Source organism: Oncorhynchus masou, chromosome 13 (genome assembly GCF_036934945.1).
Source record: "Oncorhynchus masou masou isolate Uvic2021 chromosome 13, UVic_Omas_1.1, whole genome shotgun sequence".
Taxonomy (NCBI): Eukaryota; Metazoa; Chordata; class Actinopteri; order Salmoniformes; family Salmonidae; genus Oncorhynchus; species Oncorhynchus masou.
In genome coordinates this window covers 71,140,458-71,161,800 of record NC_088224.1, presented here as the reverse complement: position 1 = coordinate 71,161,800, position 21,343 = coordinate 71,140,458, and the positions used below count along the sequence as shown (strand labels likewise).

The window sequence follows — 21,343 nt, the reverse complement described above, 5'->3', positions numbered from 1 at the left end:
AGGTCAAGTGATGCCACCACTCCCTCATCGACATCAATTGTCACTTCAAGTGATGCCACAGCTACTACATCAACATCAGCAGTCACTTCAAGCGATATAACTCTTCCTTCAACATTTACTTCAAGTGGTGCCACCGCTACTACATCAGCATTCAGTTCAAGTGATGCCATCTCTCCCTCGACATCAACAGTCTCTTCAAGTGATGCCACCGCTACTATATCAACATCTGCAGTCTCTTCAAGTGATGCCACCAATCCCTCAACTGCATCAGCAGTCACTTCAAGCAATAACACTGTTCCTTCAACATTCACTTCAAGTGGTACCACCACTACTACATCAACATCAGCAGTCTCTTCAAGTGATGCCACCTCTCACTCGACATCAATCTTCACTTCAAGTGGTGCCACCGCTACCACATCAACATCAGCATTCACTTCAAGTGATGCCACCACTCCCTCAACATCAATATTCACTTCAAGTGATGCCACCAATCCCTCAACTGCAACGACATCAACTTCAAATGATTCCAACACTACTACATCAACATTAACAGTCATTTCAAGCGATTCCACCACTCCCTCAAAAGCCACTTCAAGTGATGCCACCACTCCCTCAACTACATCAATAGTCACTTCAAGTGATGCCATCACTACTACATCAACATCAGCAGTAACTTCAAGCGATAACACTGTTCCGTCAACATTCACTTCAAGTGGTGCCAAAGCTACTACATCAACTTCAGCATTCACTTCAAGTGATGCCACCTCTCCTCGACATCAACAGTCACTTTAAGTGATGCCACCTCTCCCTCAACTACATTGACTTTCACTTCAAGTGTTACCACCACTACTACACCGACATTAACAGTCATTTCAAGCAATTCCACCACTCCCTCAAAAGCCACTTCAAGTGATGCCACCACTCCCTCATCTACATCAATAGTCACTTCAAGTGATGCCACAGCTACTATATCAACATCAGCAGTCACTTCAAGCGATATCAGTGTTCCTTCAACATTTACTTCAAGTGGTGCCACCGCTACTACATCAGCATTCAGTTCAAGTGATGCCATCTCTCCCTCGACATCAACAGTCACTTTAAGTGATGGCACCACTCCCTCAAAAGCCACTTCAAGTGATGCCACCACTCCCTCATCTACTTCAATAGTCACTTCAAGTGATGCCACCGCTACTACATCAACATCAGCAGTCTCTTCAAGTGATGCCACCAATCCCTTAACTGCATTGACATCAACTTCAAATGATGCCACCTTTCCCTCGACATCAATATTCACTTCAATTGATGCCACCTCTCCTTCTACATTCACTTCAAGCAATCCCACCACTCCCTCAACAGTCACTTCAAGTGATGCCACCTCTCACTCAACAACATCGATAGTCACTTCAGACGATACTACATCAACAACCACTTCAAATGTTGCCACCACTGCCTCAACAGTCACTTCAAGTGATGCCATCACTCCCTCAACTACACTGATAGTAACTTCAGAAAATGCCACATGGACACCCACTTCAGGTGATGCAACCTCTTCCTCAACTACATCAACATTCACTTCAAGTGGTGCCACCACTCCCTCAACAGTAGCTTCAAGTGATGCCACCGCTACTGCATCAACATCAGCAGTCTCTTCAAGTGATGCCACCACTCCTTCTACAGTCACTTCAAGCAATCCCACCACTCCCACAACAGTCACTTCAAGTGTTGCCACCTCTCCCTCGACATCAATCTTCACTTCAAGTGATGCCACCACTCCTTCTACATTCACTTCAAGCAATCCCACCACTCCCTCAACAGTCACTTCAAGTGATGCCACCTCTCCCTTGACATCAATCTTCACTTCAAGTGATGCCAACTCTCACTCAACTACATCGATAGTCACTTCAGACGATACTACATCAACAACCACTTCAAATGTTGCCACCACTGCCTCGACAGTCACTTCAAGTGATGCCATCACTCCCTCAAATACACTGATAGTAACTTCAGAAAATGCCACATGGACACCCACTTCAGGTGATGCAACCTCTTCCTCAACTTCATCAACATTCACTTCAAGTGGTGCCACCACTCCCTCAACAGTCACTTTAATTGATGCCACCTCTCCCTCAACAACATTGACTTTCACTTCAAGTGTTACCACCACTACTACACCGACAGAAATATTAACTGTGGCCACAATTCCTTCAACGACATTGACAGTCACTTCAAGTGATGACACCACTGCTTCAACAGTGACTCCAAGTGATGCCACCAATCTCTCAACTACATCAACATCAATATCAAGAGATGCCACCACTGCCTCATCGACATTAACAGTCACTTCAAATCATAACACCACTATTACATCAACAGTCACTTCAAGCCATGCCACCGCTCCTTCAAAATTAGCTTCAAGTCATGCCACCGCTACAACTTCAATTTCAGTAGTCTCTTCAAGTGATGTAACCACTCCCTCAACAGTCACTCCAAGTGATGCCACCAATCCCTCAACTGCATCGACATCAACTTCAAGAGATGCCACCACTACTACATCGACATTAACAGTCATTTCAAGCGATTCCACCACCACTACATCAACATCAGCAGTCACTTTAAGCAATAACACTGTTCCTTCAACATTCACTTCAAGTGGTACCACCGCTACTACATCAACATCAGCATTCAGTTTAAGTGATGCCATCTCTCCCTCGACATCAACAGTCACTTCAAGTGATGGCAGCACTCCCTCAACAGTCTCTTCAAGTGATGCCACCGCTACTACATCAACATCAGCAGTCTCTTCAAGTGATGCCACCACTCCCTCAACTGAATCGACATCAACTTCAAATGATGCCACCACTCCCTCATCTACATCAGCAGTGACTTCAAGCGATAACACTGTTCCGTCAGCATTCACTTCAAGTGGTGCCAAAGCTACTACATCAACTTCAGCATTCACTTCAAGTGATGCCACCTCTCCCTTAACATCAATATTCACTACAAATAATGCCACCTCTCACTCAACTACATCGACAGTCACTTCGGACGATACTACATCAACACCCACTTCAAGTGATGACACCACAACCTCAACAGTTGCTTCAAGTGATGCCTCCGCTACTACATCAACTTCAGCAGTCTCTTCAAGTGATGCCACCACTCCCTCAACAGTCACTTCGAGTGTTGCCTCCTCTCCCTCGACATCAATCTTCACTTCAAGTGATGCCACCACTCCTTCTACATTCACTTCAAGCAATCCCAACACTCCCTCAACAGTCATTTCAAGTGATGCCACCTCTCCCTCGACATCAATCTTCACTTCAAGTGATGCCAACTCTCACTCAACTACATCGATAGTCACTTCAGACGATACTACATCAACAACCACTTCAAATGTTGCCACCACTGCCTCAACAGTCTCTTCAAGTGATGACACCACTCCCTCAACATTAATATTCACTTCAAATAATGCCACCTCTCACTCAACTACATCGTCAGTCACTTCGGACGATACTACATCAACACCCACTTCAAGTGATGCCACCACACCCTCAAGTACATTGACAGTCAGTTCAAGTATTGCCACCACTCTGTCAACAGTCACTTCAAGAGATGCCACCTCTTTCTCAACTACATCAACGGTCACTTCAGGTGATGTCACCACTACTACACCAAGAGTAATTTCAAATGCTGCCATCATTTCCTCAACTACATCAACACCCACTTCAAGTGATGCCACCACTCCCACGACATTAATATTCACTTCAAAAATGCCACCTCTCACTCAACTACATCGACAGTCACTTCGGACGATATTACATCAACACCCACTTCAAGTGATGCCACCACTCCCTTAAGTACATCAACAGTCAGTTCCAGTTTTGCCACCACTCTGTCAACAGTCACTTCAGGTGATGCCACCTCTTCCTCAAATACATCAACTTTAACTTCAAGTGATACCACCACTACTACACCGACAGTAACATTAACTGTGGACAGAATTCCCTCAACTACGTCGACAGTCAGGTCAAGTGATGCCACCACTCCCTCATCGACATCAATTGTCACTTCAAGTGATGCCACAGCTACTACATCAACATCAGCAGTCACTTCAAGCGATATAACTCTTCCTTCAACATTTACTTCAAGTGGTGCCACCGCTACTACATCAGCATTCAGTTCAAGTGATGCCATCTCTCCCTCGACATCAACAGTCTCTTCAAGTGATGCCACCGCTACTATATCAACATCTGCAGTCTCTTCAAGTGATGCCACCAATCCCTCAACTGCATCAGCAGTCACTTCAAGCAATAACACTGTTCCTTCAACATTCACTTCAAGTGGTACCACCGCTACTACATCAACATCAGCATTCAGTTCAAGTGATGCCATCTCTCCCTCGACATCAACAGTCACTTCAAGTGATGGCAGCACTCCCTCAACAGTCTCTTCAAGTGATGCCACCACTACTACATCAACATCAGCAGTCTCTTCAATTGATGCCACCACTCTCTCAACTGAATCGACATCAACTTCAAGTGATGCCACCTCTCACTCGACATCAATCTTCACTTCAAGTGGTGCCACCGCTACCTCAACATCAGCATTCACTTCAAGTGATGCCACCACTCCCTCAACATCAGCATTCACTTCAAGTGATGCCACCACTCCCTCAACATCAATATTCACTTCAAGTGATGCCACCTCTCCCTCGACATCAATATTCACTTCAAGTGATGCCACCAATCCCTCAACTGCAACGACATCAACTTCAAATGATTCCAACACTACTACATCAACATTAACAGTCATTTCAAGCGATTCCACCACTCCCTCAAAAGCCACTTCAAGTGATGCCACCACTCCCTCAACTACATCAATAGTCACTTCAAGTGATGCCATCACTACTACATCAACATCAGCAGTCATTTCAAGCGATAACACTGTTCCTTCAACATTTACTTCAAGTGGTGCCACCGCTACTACATCAGCATTCAGTTCAAGTGATGCCATCTCTCCCTCGACATCAACAGTCACTTTAAGTGATGGCAGCACTCCCTCAATAGTCTCTTCAATTGAAGCCACCACTCCCTCAACTGCATCGACATCAACTTCAAATGATGCCACCACTCCCTCATCTACATCAGCAGTAACTTCAAGCGATGACACTGTTCCGTCAACATTCACTTCAAGTGGTGCCAAAGCTACTACATCAACTTCAGCATTCACTTCAAGTGATGCCACCTCTCCCTCGACATCAACAGTCACTTTAAGTGATGCCACCTCTCCCTCAACTACATTGACTTTCACTTCAAGTGTTACCACCACTACTACACCGACATTAACAGTCATTTCAAGCAATTCCACCACTCCCTCAAAAGCCACTTCAAGTGATGCCACCACTCCCTCATCTACATCAATAGTCACTTCAAGTGATGCCACAGCTACTATATCAACATCAGCAGTCACTTCAAGCGATATCAGTGTTCCTTCAACATTTACTTCAAGTGGTGCCACCGCTACTACATCAGCATTCAGTTCAAGTGATGCCATCTCTCCCTCGACATCAACAGTCACTTTAAGTGATGGCACCACTCCCTCAAAAGCCACTTCAAGTGATGCCACCACTCCCTCATCTACTTCAATAGTCACTTCAAGTGATGCCACCGCTACTACATCAACATCAGCAGTCTCTTCAAGTGATGCCACCAATCCCTTAACTGCATTGACATCAACTTCAAATGATGCCACCTTTCCCTCGACATCAATATTCACTTCAATTGATGCCACCTCTCCTTCTACATTCACTTCAAGCAATCCCACCACTCCCTCAACAGTCACTTCAAGTGATGCCACCTCTCACTCAACAACATCGATAGTCACTTCAGACGATACTACATCAACAACCACTTCAAATGTTGCCACCACTGCCTCAACAGTCACTTCAAGTGATGCCATCACTCCCTCAACTACACTGATAGTAACTTCAGAAAATGCCACATGGACACCCACTTCAGGTGATGCAACCTCTTCCTCAACTACATCAACATTCACTTCAAGTGGTGCCACAACTCCCTCAACAGTAGCTTCAAGTGATGCCACCGCTACTGCATCAACATCAGCAGTCTCTTCAAGTGATGCCACCACTCCTTCTACAGTCACTTCAAGCAATCCCACCACTCCCACAACAGTCACTTCAAGTGTTGCCACCTCTCCCTCGACATCAACAGTCACTTCAAGTGATGGCAGCACTCCCTCAACAGTCTCTTCAAGTGATGCCACCGCTACTACATCAACATCAGCAGTCTCTTCAAGTGATGCCACCACTCCCTCAACTGAATCGACATCAACTTCAAATGATGCCACCACTCCCTCATCTACATCAGCAGTGACTTCAAGCGATAACACTGTTCCGTCAGCATTCACTTCAAGTGGTGCCAAAGCTACTACATCAACTTCAGCATTCACTTCAAGTGATGCCACCTCTCCCTTAACATCAATATTCACTACAAATAAGGCCACCTCTCACTCAACTACATCGACAGTCACTTCGGACGATACTACATCAACACCCACTTCAAGTGATGCCACCACAACCTCAACAGTTGCTTCAAGTGATGCCTCCGCTACTACATCAACTTCAGCAGTCTCTTCAAGTGATGCCACCACTCCCTCAACAGTCCCTTCGAGTGTTGCCTCCTCTCCCTCGACATCAATCTTCACTTCAAGTGATGCCACCACTCCTACATTCACTTCAAGCAATCCCAACACTCCCTCAACAGTCATTTCAAGTGATGCCACCTTTCCCTCGACATCAATCTTCACTTCAAGTGATGTCAACTCTCACTCAACTACATCGATAGTCACTTCAGACGATACTACATCAACAACCACTTCAAATGTTGCCACCACTGCCTCAACAGTCTCTTCAAGTGATGACACCACTCCCTCAACATTAATATTCACTTCAAATAATGCCACCTCTCACTCAACTACATCGACAGTCACTTCGGACGATACTACATCAACACCCACTTCAAGTGATGCCACCACACCCTCAAGTACATTGACAGTCAGTTCAAGTATTGCCACCACTCTGTCAACAGTCACTTCAAGAGATGCCACCTCTTTCTCAACTACATCAACGGTCACTTCAGGTGATGTCACCACTACTACACCAAGAGTAATTTCAAATGCTGCCATCATTTCCTCAACTACATCAACACCCACTTCAAGTGATGCCACCACTCCCACGACATTAATATTCACTTCAAAAAATGCCACCTCTCACTCAACTACATCGACAGTCACTTCGGACGATATTACATCAACACCCACTTCAAGTGATGCCACCACTCCCTTAAGTACATCAACAGTCAGTTCCAGTTTTGCCACCACTCTGTCAACAGTCACGTCAGGTGATGCCACCTCTTCCTCAAATACATCAACTTTAACTTCAAGTGATACCACCACTACTACACCGACAGTAACATTAACTGTGGACAGAATTCCCTCAACTACGTCGACAGTCAGGTCAAGTGATGCCACCACTCCCTCATCGACATCAATTGTCACTTCAAGTGATGCCACAGCTACTACATCAACATCAGCAGTCACTTCAAGCGATATAACTCTATCTTCAACATTTACTTCAAGTGGTGCCACCGCTACTACATCAGCATTCAGTTCAAGTGATGCCATCTCTCCCTCGACATCAACAGTCTCTTCAAGTGATGCCACCGCTACTATATCAACATCTGCAGTCTCTTCAAGTGATGCCACCAATCCCTCAACTGCATCAGCAGTCACTTCAAGCAATAACACTGTTCCTTCAACATTCACTTCAAGTGGTAACACCGCTACTACATCAACATCAGCATTCAGTTCAAGTGATGCCATCTCTCCCTCGACATCAACAGTCACTTCAAGTGATGGCAGCACTCCCTCAACAGTCTCTTCAAGTGATGCCACCACTACTACATCAACATCAGCAGTCTCTTCAATTGATGCCACCACTCTCTCAACTGAATCGACATCAACTTCAAGTGATGCCACCTCTCACTCGACATCAATCTTCACTTCAAGTGGTGCCACCGCTACCACATCAACATCAGCATTCACTTCAAGTGATGCCACCACTCCCTCAACATCAATATTCACTTCAAGTAATGGCCCCTCTCCCTCGACATCAATATTAACTTCAAGTGATGCCACCAATCCCTCAACTGCAACGACATCAACTTCAAATGATTCCAACACTACTACATCAACATTAACAGTCATTTCAAGCGATTCCACCACTCCCTCAAAAGCCACTTCAATTGATGCCACCACTCCCTCAACTACATCAATAGTCACTTCAAGTGATGCCATCACTACTACATCAACATCAGCAGTCACTTCAAGCGATAACACTGTTCCTTCAACATTTACTTCAAGTGGTGCCACCGCTACTACATCAGCATTCAGTTCAAGTGATGCCATCTCTCCCTCGACATCAACAGTCACTTTAAGTGATGGCAGCACTCCCTCAATAGTCTCTTCAATTGAAGCCACCACTCCCTCAACTGCATCGACATCAACTTCAAATGATGCCACCACTCCCTCATCTACATCAGCAGTAACTTCAAGCGATAACACTGTTCCGTCAACATTCACTTCAAGTGGTGCCAAAGCTACTACATCAACTTCAGCATTCACTTCAAGTGATGCCACCTCTCCCTCGACATCAACAGTCACTTTAAGTGATGCCACCTCTCCCTCAACTACATTGACTTTCACTTCAAGTGTTACCACCACTACTACACCGACATTAACAGTCATTTCAAGCAATTCCACCACTCCCTCAAAAGCCACTTCAAGTTATGCCACCACTCCCTCATCTACATCAATAGTCACTTCAAGTGATGCCACAGCTACTATATCAACATCAGCAGTCACTTCAAGCGATATCAGTGTTCCTTCAACATTTACTTCAAGTGGTGCCACCGCTACTACATCAGCATTCAGTTCAAGTGATGCCATCTCTCCCTCGACATCAACAGTCACTTTAAGTGATGGCACCACTCCCTCAAAAGCCACTTCAAGTGATGCCACCGCTACTACATCAACATCAGCAGTCTCTTCAAGTGATGCCACCAATCCCTTAACTGCATTGACATCAACTTCAAATGATGCCACCTTTCCCTCGACATCAATATTCACTTCAATTGATGCCACCTCTCCTTCTACATTCACTTCAAGCAATCCCACCACTCCCTCAACAGTCACTTCAAGTGATGCCACCTCTCACTCAACAACATCGATAGTCACTTCAGACGATACTACATCAACAACCACTTCAAATGTTGCCACCACTGCCTCAACAGTCACTTCAAGTGATGCCATCACTCCCTCAACTACACTGATAGTAACTTCAGAAAATGCCACATGGACACCCACTTCAGGTGATGCAACCTCTTCCTCAACTACATCAACATTCACTTCAAGTGGTGCCACCACTCCCTCAACAGTAGCTTCAAGTGATGCCACCGCTACTGCATCAACATCAGCAGTCTCTTCAAGTGATGCCACCACTCCTTCTACAGTCACTTCAAGCAATCCCACCACTCCCACAACAGTCACTTCAAGTGTTGCCACCTCTCCCTCGACATCAATCTTCACTTCAAGTGATGCCACCACTCCTTCTACATTCACTTCAAGCAATCCCACCACTCCCTCAACAGTCACTTCAAGTGATGCCACCTCTCACTCAACATTAATATTCACTTCAAATAATGCCACCTCTCACTCAACTACATCGTCAGTCACTTCGGACGATACTACATCAACACCCACTTCAAGTGATGCCACCACACCCTCAAGTACATTGACAGTCAGTTCAAGTATTGCCACCACTCTGTCAACAGTCACTTCAAGAGATGCCACCTCTTTCTCAACTACATCAACGGTCACTTCAGGTGATGTCACCACTACTACACCAAGAGTAATTTCAAATGCTGCCATCATTTCCTCAACTACATCAACACCCACTTCAAGTGATGCCACCACTCCCACGACATTAATATTCACTTCAAAAATGCCACCTCTCACTCAACTACATCGACAGTCACTTCGGACGATATTACATCAACACCCACTTCAAGTGATGCCACCACTCCCTTAAGTACATCAACAGTCAGTTCCAGTTTTGCCACCACTCTGTCAACAGTCACTTCAGGTGATGCCACCTCTTCCTCAAATACATCAACTTTAACTTCAAGTGATACCACCACTACTACACCGACAGTAACATTAACTGTGGACAGAATTCCCTCAACTACGTCGACAGTCAGGTCAAGTGATGCCACCACTCCCTCATCGACATCAATTGTCACTTCAAGTGATGCCACAGCTACTACATCAACATCAGCAGTCACTTCAAGCGATATAACTCTTCCTTCAACATTTACTTCAAGTGGTGCCACCGCTACTACATCAGCATTCAGTTCAAGTGATGCCATCTCTCCCTCGACATCAACAGTCTCTTCAAGTGATGCCACCGCTACTATATCAACATCTGCAGTCTCTTCAAGTGATGCCACCAATCCCTCAACTGCATCAGCAGTCACTTCAAGCAATAACACTGTTCCTTCAACATTCACTTCAAGTGGTACCACCGCTACTACATCAACATCAGCATTCAGTTCAAGTGATGCCATCTCTCCCTCGACATCAACAGTCACTTCAAGTGATGGCAGCACTCCCTCAACAGTCTCTTCAAGTGATGCCACCACTACTACATCAACATCAGCAGTCTCTTCAATTGATGCCACCACTCTCTCAACTGAATCGACATCAACTTCAAGTGATGCCACCTCTCACTCGACATCAATCTTCACTTCAAGTGGTGCCACCGCTACCTCAACATCAGCATTCACTTCAAGTGATGCCACCACTCCCTCAACATCAGCATTCACTTCAAGTGATGCCACCACTCCCTCAACATCAATATTCACTTCAAGTGATGCCACCTCTCCCTCGACATCAATATTCACTTCAAGTGATGCCACCAATCCCTCAACTGCAACGACATCAACTTCAAATGATTCCAACACTACTACATCAACATTAACAGTCATTTCAAGCGATTCCACCACTCCCTCAAAAGCCACTTCAAGTGATGCCACCACTCCCTCAACTACATCAATAGTCACTTCAAGTGATGCCATCACTACTACATCAACATCAGCAGTCACTTCAAGCGATAACACTGTTCCTTCAACATTTACTTCAAGTGGTGCCACCGCTACTACATCAGCATTCAGTTCAAGTGATGCCATCTCTCCCTCGACATCAACAGTCACTTTAAGTGATGGCAGCACTCCCTCAATAGTCTCTTCAATTGAAGCCACCACTCCCTCAACTGCATCGACATCAACTTCAAATGATGCCACCACTCCCTCATCTACATCAGCAGTAACTTCAAGCGATGACACTGTTCCGTCAACATTCACTTCAAGTGGTGCCAAAGCTACTACATCAACTTCAGCATTCACTTCAAGTGATGCCACCTCTCTCGACATCAACAGTCACTTTAAGTGATGCCACCTCTCCCTCAACTACATTGACTTTCACTTCAAGTGTTACCACCACTACTACACCGACATTAACAGTCATTTCAAGCAATTCCACCACTCCCTCAAAAGCCACTTCAAGTGATGCCACCACTCCCTCATCTACATCAATAGTCACTTCAAGTGATGCCACAGCTACTATATCAACATCAGCAGTCACTTCAAGCGATATCAGTGTTCCTTCAACATTTACTTCAAGTGGTGCCACCGCTACTACATCAGCATTCAGTTCAAGTGATGCCATCTCTCCCTCGACATCAACAGTCACTTTAAGTGATGGCACCACTCCCTCAAAAGCCACTTCAAGTGATGCCACCACTCCCTCATCTACTTCAATAGTCACTTCAAGTGATGCCACCGCTACTACATCAACATCAGCAGTCTCTTCAAGTGATGCCACCAATCCCTTAACTGCATTGACATCAACTTCAAATGATGCCACCTTTCCCTCGACATCAATATTCACTTCAATTGATGCCACCTCTCCTTCTACATTCACTTCAAGCAATCCCACCACTCCCTCAACAGTCACTTCAAGTGATGCCACCTCTCACTCAACAACATCGATAGTCACTTCAGACGATACTACATCAACAACCACTTCAAATGTTGCCACCACTGCCTCAACAGTCACTTCAAGTGATGCCATCACTCCCTCAACTACACTGATAGTAACTTCAGAAAATGCCACATGGACACCCACTTCAGGTGATGCAACCTCTTCCTCAACTACATCAACATTCACTTCAAGTGGTGCCACCACTCCCTCAACAGTAGCTTCAAGTGATGCCACCGCTACTGCATCAACATCAGCAGTCTCTTCAAGTGATGCCACCACTCCTTCTACAGTCACTTCAAGCAATCCCACCACTCCCACAACAGTCACTTCAAGTGTTGCCACCTCTCCCTCGACATCAACAGTCACTTCAAGTGATGGCAGCACTCCCTCAACAGTCTCTTCAAGTGATGCCACCGCTACTACATCAACATCAGCAGTCTCTTCAAGTGATGCCACCACTCCCTCAACTGAATCGACATCAACTTCAAATGATGCCACCACTCCCTCATCTACATCAGCAGTGACTTCAAGCGATAACACTGTTCCGTCAGCATTCACTTCAAGTGGTGCCAAAGCTACTACATCAACTTCAGCATTCACTTCAAGTGATGCCACCTCTCCCTTAACATCAATATTCACTACAAATAATGCCACCTCTCACTCAACTACATCGACAGTCACTTCGGACGATACTACATCAACACCCACTTCAAGTGATGCCACCACAACCTCAACAGTTGCTTCAAGTGATGCCTCCGCTACTACATCAACTTCAGCAGTCTCTTCAAGTGATGCCACCACTCCCTCAACAGTCACTTCGAGTGTTGCCTCCTCTCCCTCGACATCAATCTTCACTTCAAGTGATGTCAACTCTCACTCAACTACATCGATAGTCACTTCAGACGATACTACATCAACAACCACTTCAAATGTTGCCACCACTGCCTCAACAGTCTCTTCAAGTGATGACACCACTCCCTCAACATTAATATTCACTTCAAATAATGCCACCTCTCACTCAACTACATCGACAGTCACTTCGGACGATACTACATCAACACCCACTTCAAGTGATGCCACCACACCCTCAAGTACATTGACAGTCAGTTCAAGTATTGCCACCACTCTGTCAACAGTCACTTCAAGAGATGCCACCTCTTTCTCAACTACATCAACGGTCACTTCAGGTGATGTCACCACTACTACACCAAGAGTAATTTCAAATGCTGCCATCATTTCCTCAACTACATCAACACCCACTTCAAGTGATGCCACCACTCCCACGACATTAATATTCACTTCAAAAAATGCCACCTCTCACTCAACTACATCGACAGTCACTTCGGACGATATTACATCAACACCCACTTCAAGTGATGCCACCACTCCCTTAAGTACATCAACAGTCAGTTCCAGTTTTGCCACCACTCTGTCAACAGTCACGTCAGGTGATGCCACCTCTTCCTCAAATACATCAACTTTAACTTCAAGTGATACCACCACTACTACACCGACAGTAACATTAACTGTGGACAGAATTCCCTCAACTACGTCGACAGTCAGGTCAAGTGATGCCACCACTCCCTCATCGACATCAATTGTCACTTCAAGTGATGCCACAGCTACTACATCAACATCAGCAGTCACTTCAAGCGATATAACTCTATCTTCAACATTTACTTCAAGTGGTGCCACCGCTACTACATCAGCATTCAGTTCAAGTGATGCCATCTCTCCCTCGACATCAACAGTCTCTTCAAGTGATGCCACCGCTACTATATCAACATCTGCAGTCTCTTCAAGTGATGCCACCAATCCCTCAACTGCATCAGCAGTCACTTCAAGCAATAACACTGTTCCTTCAACATTCACTTCAAGTGGTACCACCGCTACTACATCAACATCAGCATTCAGTTCAAGTGATGCCATCTCTCCCTCGACATCAACAGTCACTTCAAGTGATGGCAGCACTCCCTCAACAGTCTCTTCAAGTGATGCCACCACTACTACATCAACATCAGCAGTCTCTTCAATTGATGCCACCACTCTCTCAACTGAATCGACATCAACTTCAAGTGATGCCACCTCTCACTCGACATCAATCTTCACTTCAAGTGGTGCCACCGCTACCACATCAACATCAGCATTCACTTCAAGTGATGCCACCACTCCCTCAACATCAATATTCACTTCAAGTAATGGCCCCTCTCCCTCGACATCAATATTAACTTCAAGTGATGCCACCAATCCCTCAACTGCAACGACATCAACTTCAAATGATTCCAACACTACTACATCAACATTAACAGTCATTTCAAGCGATTCCACCACTCCCTCAAAAGCCACTTCAATTGATGCCACCACTCCCTCAACTACATCAATAGTCACTTCAAGTGATGCCATCACTACTACATCAACATCAGCAGTCACTTCAAGCGATAACACTGTTCCTTCAACATTTACTTCAAGTGGTGCCACCGCTACTACATCAGCATTCAGTTCAAGTGATGCCATCTCTCCCTCGACATCAACAGTCACTTTAAGTGATGGCAGCACTCCCTCAATAGTCTCTTCAATTGAAGCCACCACTCCCTCAACTGCATCGACATCAACTTCAAATGATGCCACCACTCCCTCATCTACATCAGCAGTAACTTCAAGCGATAACACTGTTCCGTCAACATTCACTTCAAGTGGTGCCAAAGCTACTACATCAACTTCAGCATTCACTTCAAGTGATGCCACCTCTCCCTCGACATCAACAGTCACTTTAAGTGATGCCACCTCTCCCTCAACTACATTGACTTTCACTTCAAGTGTTACCACCACTACTACACCGACATTAACAGTCATTTCAAGCAATTCCACCACTCCCTCAAAAGCCACTTCAAGTTATGCCACCACTCCCTCATCTACATCAATAGTCACTTCAAGTGATGCCACAGCTACTATATCAACATCAGCAGTCACTTCAAGCGATATCAGTGTTCCTTCAACATTTACTTCAAGTGGTGCCACCGCTACTACATCAGCATTCAGTTCAAGTGATGCCATCTCTCCCTCGACATCAACAGTCACTTTAAGTGATGGCACCACTCCCTCAAAAGCCACTTCAAGTGATGCCACCGCTACTACATCAACATCAGCAGTCTCTTCAAGTGATGCCACCAATCCCTTAACTGCATTGACATCAACTTCAAATGATGCCACCTTTCCCTCGACATCAATATTCACTTCAATTGATGCCACCTCTCCTTCTACATTCACTTCAAGCAATCCCACCACTCCCTCAACAGTCACTTCAAGTGATGCCACCTCTCACTCAACAACATCGATAGTCACTTCAGACGATACTACATCAACAACCACTTCAAATGTTGCCACCACTGCCTCAACAGTCACTTCAAGTGATGCCATCACTCCCTCAACTACACTGATAGTAACTTCAGAAAATGCCACATGGACACCCACTTCAGGTGATGCAACCTCTTCCTCAACTACATCAACATTCACTTCAAGTGGTGCCACCACTCCCTCAACAGTAGCTTCAAGTGATGCCACCGCTACTGCATCAACATCAGCAGTCTCTTCAAGTGATGCCACCACTCCTTCTACAGTCACTTCAAGCAATCCCACCACTCCCACAACAGTCACTTCAAGTGTTGCCACCTCTCCCTCGACATCAATCTTCACTTCAAGTGATGCCACCACTCCTTCTACATTCACTTCAAGCAATCCCACCACTCCCTCAACAGTCACTTCAAGTGATGCCACCTCTCCCTTGACATCAATCTTCACTTCAAGTGATGCCAACTCTCACTCAACTACATCGATAGTCACTTCAGACGATACTACATCAACAACCACTTCAAATGTTGCCACCACTGCCTCGACAGTCACTTCAAGTGATGCCATCACTCCCTCAAATACACTGATAGTAACTTCAGAAAATGCCACATGGACACCCACTTCAGGTGATGCAACCTCTTCCTCAACTTCATCAACATTCACTTCAAGTGGTGCCACCACTCCCTCAACAGTCACTTTAATTGATGCCACCTCTCCCTCAACAACATTGACTTTCACTTCAAGTGTTACCACCACTACTACACCGACAGAAATATTAACTGTGGCCACAATTCCTTCAACGACATTGACAGTCACTTCAAGTGATGACACCACTGCTTCAACAGTGACTCCAAGTGATGCCACCAATCTCTCAACTACATCAACATCAACATCAAGAGATGCCACCACTGCCTCATCGACATTAACAGTCACTTCAATTCATAACACCACTATTACATCAACAGTCACTTCAAGCCATGCCACCGCTCCTTCAAAATTAGCTTCAAGTCATGCCATCGCTACAACTTCAATTTCAGTAGTCTCTTCAAGTGATGTAACCACTCCCTCAACAGTCACTCCAAGTGATGCCACCAATCCCTCAACTGCATCGACATCAACTTCAAGAGATGCCACCACTACTACATCGACATTAACAGTTATTTCAAGCGATTCCACCACTACTACATCAACATCAGCAGTCACTTTATGCAATAACACTGTTCCTTCAACATTCACTTCAAGTGGTACCACCGCTACTACATCAACATCAGCATTCAGTTTAAGTGATGCCATCTCTCCCTCGACATCAACAGTCACTTCAAGTGATGGCAGCACTCCCTCAACAGTCTCTTCAAGTGATGCCACCGCTACTACATCAACATCAGCAGTCACTCCAAGTGATGCCACCACTCCCTCAACTGAATCGACATCAACTTCAAATGATGCCACCACTCCCTCATCTACATCAGCAGTGACTTCAAGCGATAACACTGTTCCGTCAGCATTCACTTCAAGTGGTGCCAAAGCTACTACATCAACTTCAGCATTCACTTCAAGTGATGCCACCTCTCCCATAACATCAATATTCACTACAAATAATGCCACCTCTCACTCAACTACATCGACAGTCACTTCGGACGATACTACATCAACACCCACTTCAAGTGATGCCACCACAACCTCAACAGTTGCTTCAAGTGATGCCTCCGCTACTACATCAACTTCAGCAGTCTCTTCAAGTGATGCCACCACTCCCTCAACAGTCACTTCGAGTGTTGCCTCCTCTCCCTCGACATCAATCTTCACTTCAAGTGATGCCAACTCTCACTCAACTACATCGATAGTCACTTCAGACGATACTACATCAACAACCACTTCAAATGTTGCCACCACTGCCTCAACAGTCTCTTCAAGTGATGACACCACTCCCTCGACATTAATATTCACTTCAAATAATGCCACCTCTCACTCAACTACATCGACAGTCACTTCGGACGATACTACATCAACACCCACTTCAAGTGATGCCACCACACCCTCAAGTACATTGACAGTCAGTTCAAGTATTGCCACCACTCTGTCAACAGTCACTTCAAGAGATGCCACCTCTTTCTCAACTACATCAACGGTCACTTCAGGTGATGTCACCACTACTACACCAAGAGTAATTTCAAATGCTGCCATCATTTCCTCAACTACATCAACACCCACTTCAAGTGATGCCACCACTCCCACGACATTAATATTCACTTCAAAAAATGCCACCTCTCACTCAACTACATCTACAGTCACTTCGGACGATATTACATCAACACCCACTTCAAGTGATGCCACCACTCCCTTAAGTACATCAACAGTCAGTTCCAGTTTTGCCACCACTCTGTCAACAGTCACTTCAGGTGATGCCACCTCTTCCTCAAATACATCAACTTTAACTTCAAGTGATACCACCACTACTACACTGACAGTAACATTAACTGTGGACAGAATTCCCTCAACTACGTCGACAGTCAGGTCAAGTGATGCCACCACTCCCTCATCGACATCAATTGTCACTTCAAGTGATGCCACAGCTACTACATCAACATCAGCAGTCACTTCAAGCGATATAACTCTTCCTTCAACATTTACTTCAAGTGGTGCCACCGCTACTACATCAGCATTCAGTTCAAGTGATGCCATCTCTCCCTCGACATCAACAGTCTCTTCAAGTGATGCCACCGCTACTATATCAACATCTGCAGTCTCTTCAAGTGATGCCACCAATCCCTCAACTCCATCAACATCAACTTCAAATGATGCCACCACTCCCTCATCTACATCAGCAGTCACTTCAAGCAATAACACTGTTCCTTCAACATTCACTTCAAGTGGTACCACCGCTACTACATCAACATCAGCATTCAGTTCAAGTGATGCCATCTCTCCCTCGACATCAACAGTCACTTCAAGTGATGGCAGCACTCCCTCAACAGTCTCTTCAAGTGATGCCACCACTACTACATCAACATCAGCAGTCTCTTCAATTGATGCCACCACTCTCTCAACTGAATCGACATCAACTTCAAGTGATGCCACCTCTCACTCGACATCAATCTTCACTTCAAGTGGTGCCACCGCTACCACATCAACATCAGCATTCACTTCAAGTGATGCCACCACTCCCTCAACATCAATATTCACTTCAAGTAATGGCACCTCTCCCTCGACATCAATATTCACTTCAAGTGATGCCACCAATCCCTCAACTGCAACGACATCAACTTCAAATGATTCCAACACTACGACATCAACATTAACAGTAATTTCAAGCGATTCCACCACTCCCTCAAAAGCCACTTCAAGTGATGCCACCACTCCCTCAACTACATCAATAGTCACTTCAAGTGATGCCACCTCTCCCTCGACATCAATCTTCACTTCAAGTGATGCCAACTCTCACTCAACTACATCGATAGTCACTTCAGACGATACTACATCAACAACCACTTCAAATGTTGCCACCACTGCCTCAACAGTCTCTTCAAGTGATGACACCACTCCCTCGACATTAATATTCACTTCAAATAATGCCACCTCTCACTCAACTACATCGACAGTCACTTCGGACGATACTACATCAACACCCACTTCAAGTGATGCCACCACACCCTCAAGTACATTGACAGTCAGTTCAAGTATTGCCACCACTCTGTCAACAGTCACTTCAAGAGATGCCATCACTACTACATCAACATCAGCAGTCACTTCAAGCGATAACACTGTTCCTTCAACATTTACTTCAAGTGGTGCCACTGCTACTACATCAGCATTCAGTTCAAGTGATGCCATCTCTCCCTCGACATCAACAGTCACTTTAAGTGATGGCAGCAATCCCTCAACAGTCTCTTCAATTGAAGCCACCACTCCCTCAACTGCATCGACATCAACTTCAAATGATGCCACCACTCCCTCATCTACATCAGCAGTAACTTCAAGCGATAACACTGTTCCGTCAACATTCACTTCAAGTGGTGCCAAAGCTACTACATCAACTTCAGCATTCACTTTAAGTGATGCCACCTCTCCCTCGACATCAACAGTCACTTTAAGTGATGCCACCTCTCCCTCAACTACATTGACTTTCACTTCAAGTGTTACCACCACTACTACACCGACATTAACAGTCATTTCAAGCAATTCCACCACTCCCTCAAAAGCCACTTCAAGTGATGCCACCACTCCCTCATCTACATCAATAGTCATTTCAAGTGATGCCACAGCTACTATATCAACATCAGCAGTCACTTCAAGCGATATCAGTGTTCCTTCAACATTTACTTCAAGTGGTGCCACCGCTACTACATCAGCATTCAGTTCAAGTGATGCCATCTCTCCCTCGACATCAACAGTCACTTTAAGTGATGGCACCACTCCCTCAAAAGCCACTTCAAGTGATGCCACCACTCCCTCATCTACTTCAATAGTCACTTCAAGTGATGCCACCGCTACTACATCAACATCAGCAGTCTCTTCAAGTGATGCCACCAATCCCTTAACTGCATTGACATCAACTTCAAATGATGCCACCTTTCCCTCGACATCAATATTCACTTCAATTGATGCCACCTCTCCTTCTACATTCACTTCAAGCAATCCCACCACTCCCTCAACAGTCACTTCAAGTGATGCCACCTCTCACTCAACAACATCGATAGTCACTTCAGACGATACTACATCAACAACCACTTCAAATGTTGCCACCACTGCCTCAACAGTCAATTCAAGTGATGCCATCACTCCCTCAACTACACTGATAGTAACTTCAGAAAATGCCACATGGACACCCACTTCAGGTGATGCAACCTCTTCCTCAACTACATCAACATTCACTTCAAGTGGTGCCACCACTCCCTCAACAGTAGCTTCAAGTGATGCCACCGCTACTGCATCAACATCAGCAGTCTCTTCAAGTGATGCCACCACTCCTTCTACAGTCACTTCAAGCAATCCAACCACTCCCTCAACAGTCACTTCAAGTGATGCCACCTCTCCCTTGACATCAATCTTAACTTCAAGTGATGCCAACTCTCACTCAACTACATCGATAGTCACTTCAGACGATACTACATCAACAGCCACTTCAAATGTTGCCACCACTGCCTCGACAGTCACTTCAAGTGATGCCATCACTCCCTCAACTACACTGATAGTAACTTCAGAAAATGCCACATGGACACCCACTTCAGGTGATGCAACTTCTTCCTCAACTACATTGACTTTCACTTCAAGTGTTACCACCACTACAACACTGACAGAAATATTGACTGTGGCCACAATTCCTTCAACTTCATTGACATTCACTTCAAGTGATGACACCACTGCTTCAACAGTGACTCCAAGTGATGCCACCAATCTCTCAACTACATCAACATCAACATCAAGAGATGCCACCACTGCCTCATCAACATTAACAGTCACTTCAATTCATAGCACCACTATTACATCAACAGTCACTTCAAGCAATGCCACCGCTCCTTCAAAATTAGCTTCAAGTCATGCCACCGCTACAACATCAATTTCAGTAGACTCTTCAAGTGATGTAACCACTCCCTTAACAGTCATTCCAAGTGATGCCACCAATCCCTCAACTGCATCGACATCAACTTCAAGAGATGCCAGCACTACTATATCGACATTAACAGTCATTTCAAGCGATTCCACCACTACTACATCAACATCAGCAGTCACTTCAAGCGATAACACTGTTCCTTCAACATTCACTTCAAGTGGTACCACAGCTACTACATCAAAATCAGCATTCAGTTCAAGTGATGCCATC

General features: G+C 45.2%; 1 protein-coding gene across 1 annotated transcript in view; it reads left to right on the top strand.

Moving 5' to 3' along the window:
• The window catches only part of LOC135553415 (serine-rich adhesin for platelets-like), a 44,799-nt gene that overhangs the window by 10,182 nt on the left and 13,274 nt on the right, over positions 1-21,343 (top strand). The window contains exons 4-7 of the mRNA XM_064985544.1: positions 126-283; positions 428-662; positions 776-909; positions 6,546-7,730. Coding sequence (XP_064841616.1) covers positions 126-283; positions 428-662; positions 776-909; positions 6,546-7,730 — 1,712 coding nt within the window. The remainder of the gene's footprint in view (positions 1-125; positions 284-427; positions 663-775; positions 910-6,545; positions 7,731-21,343) is intronic.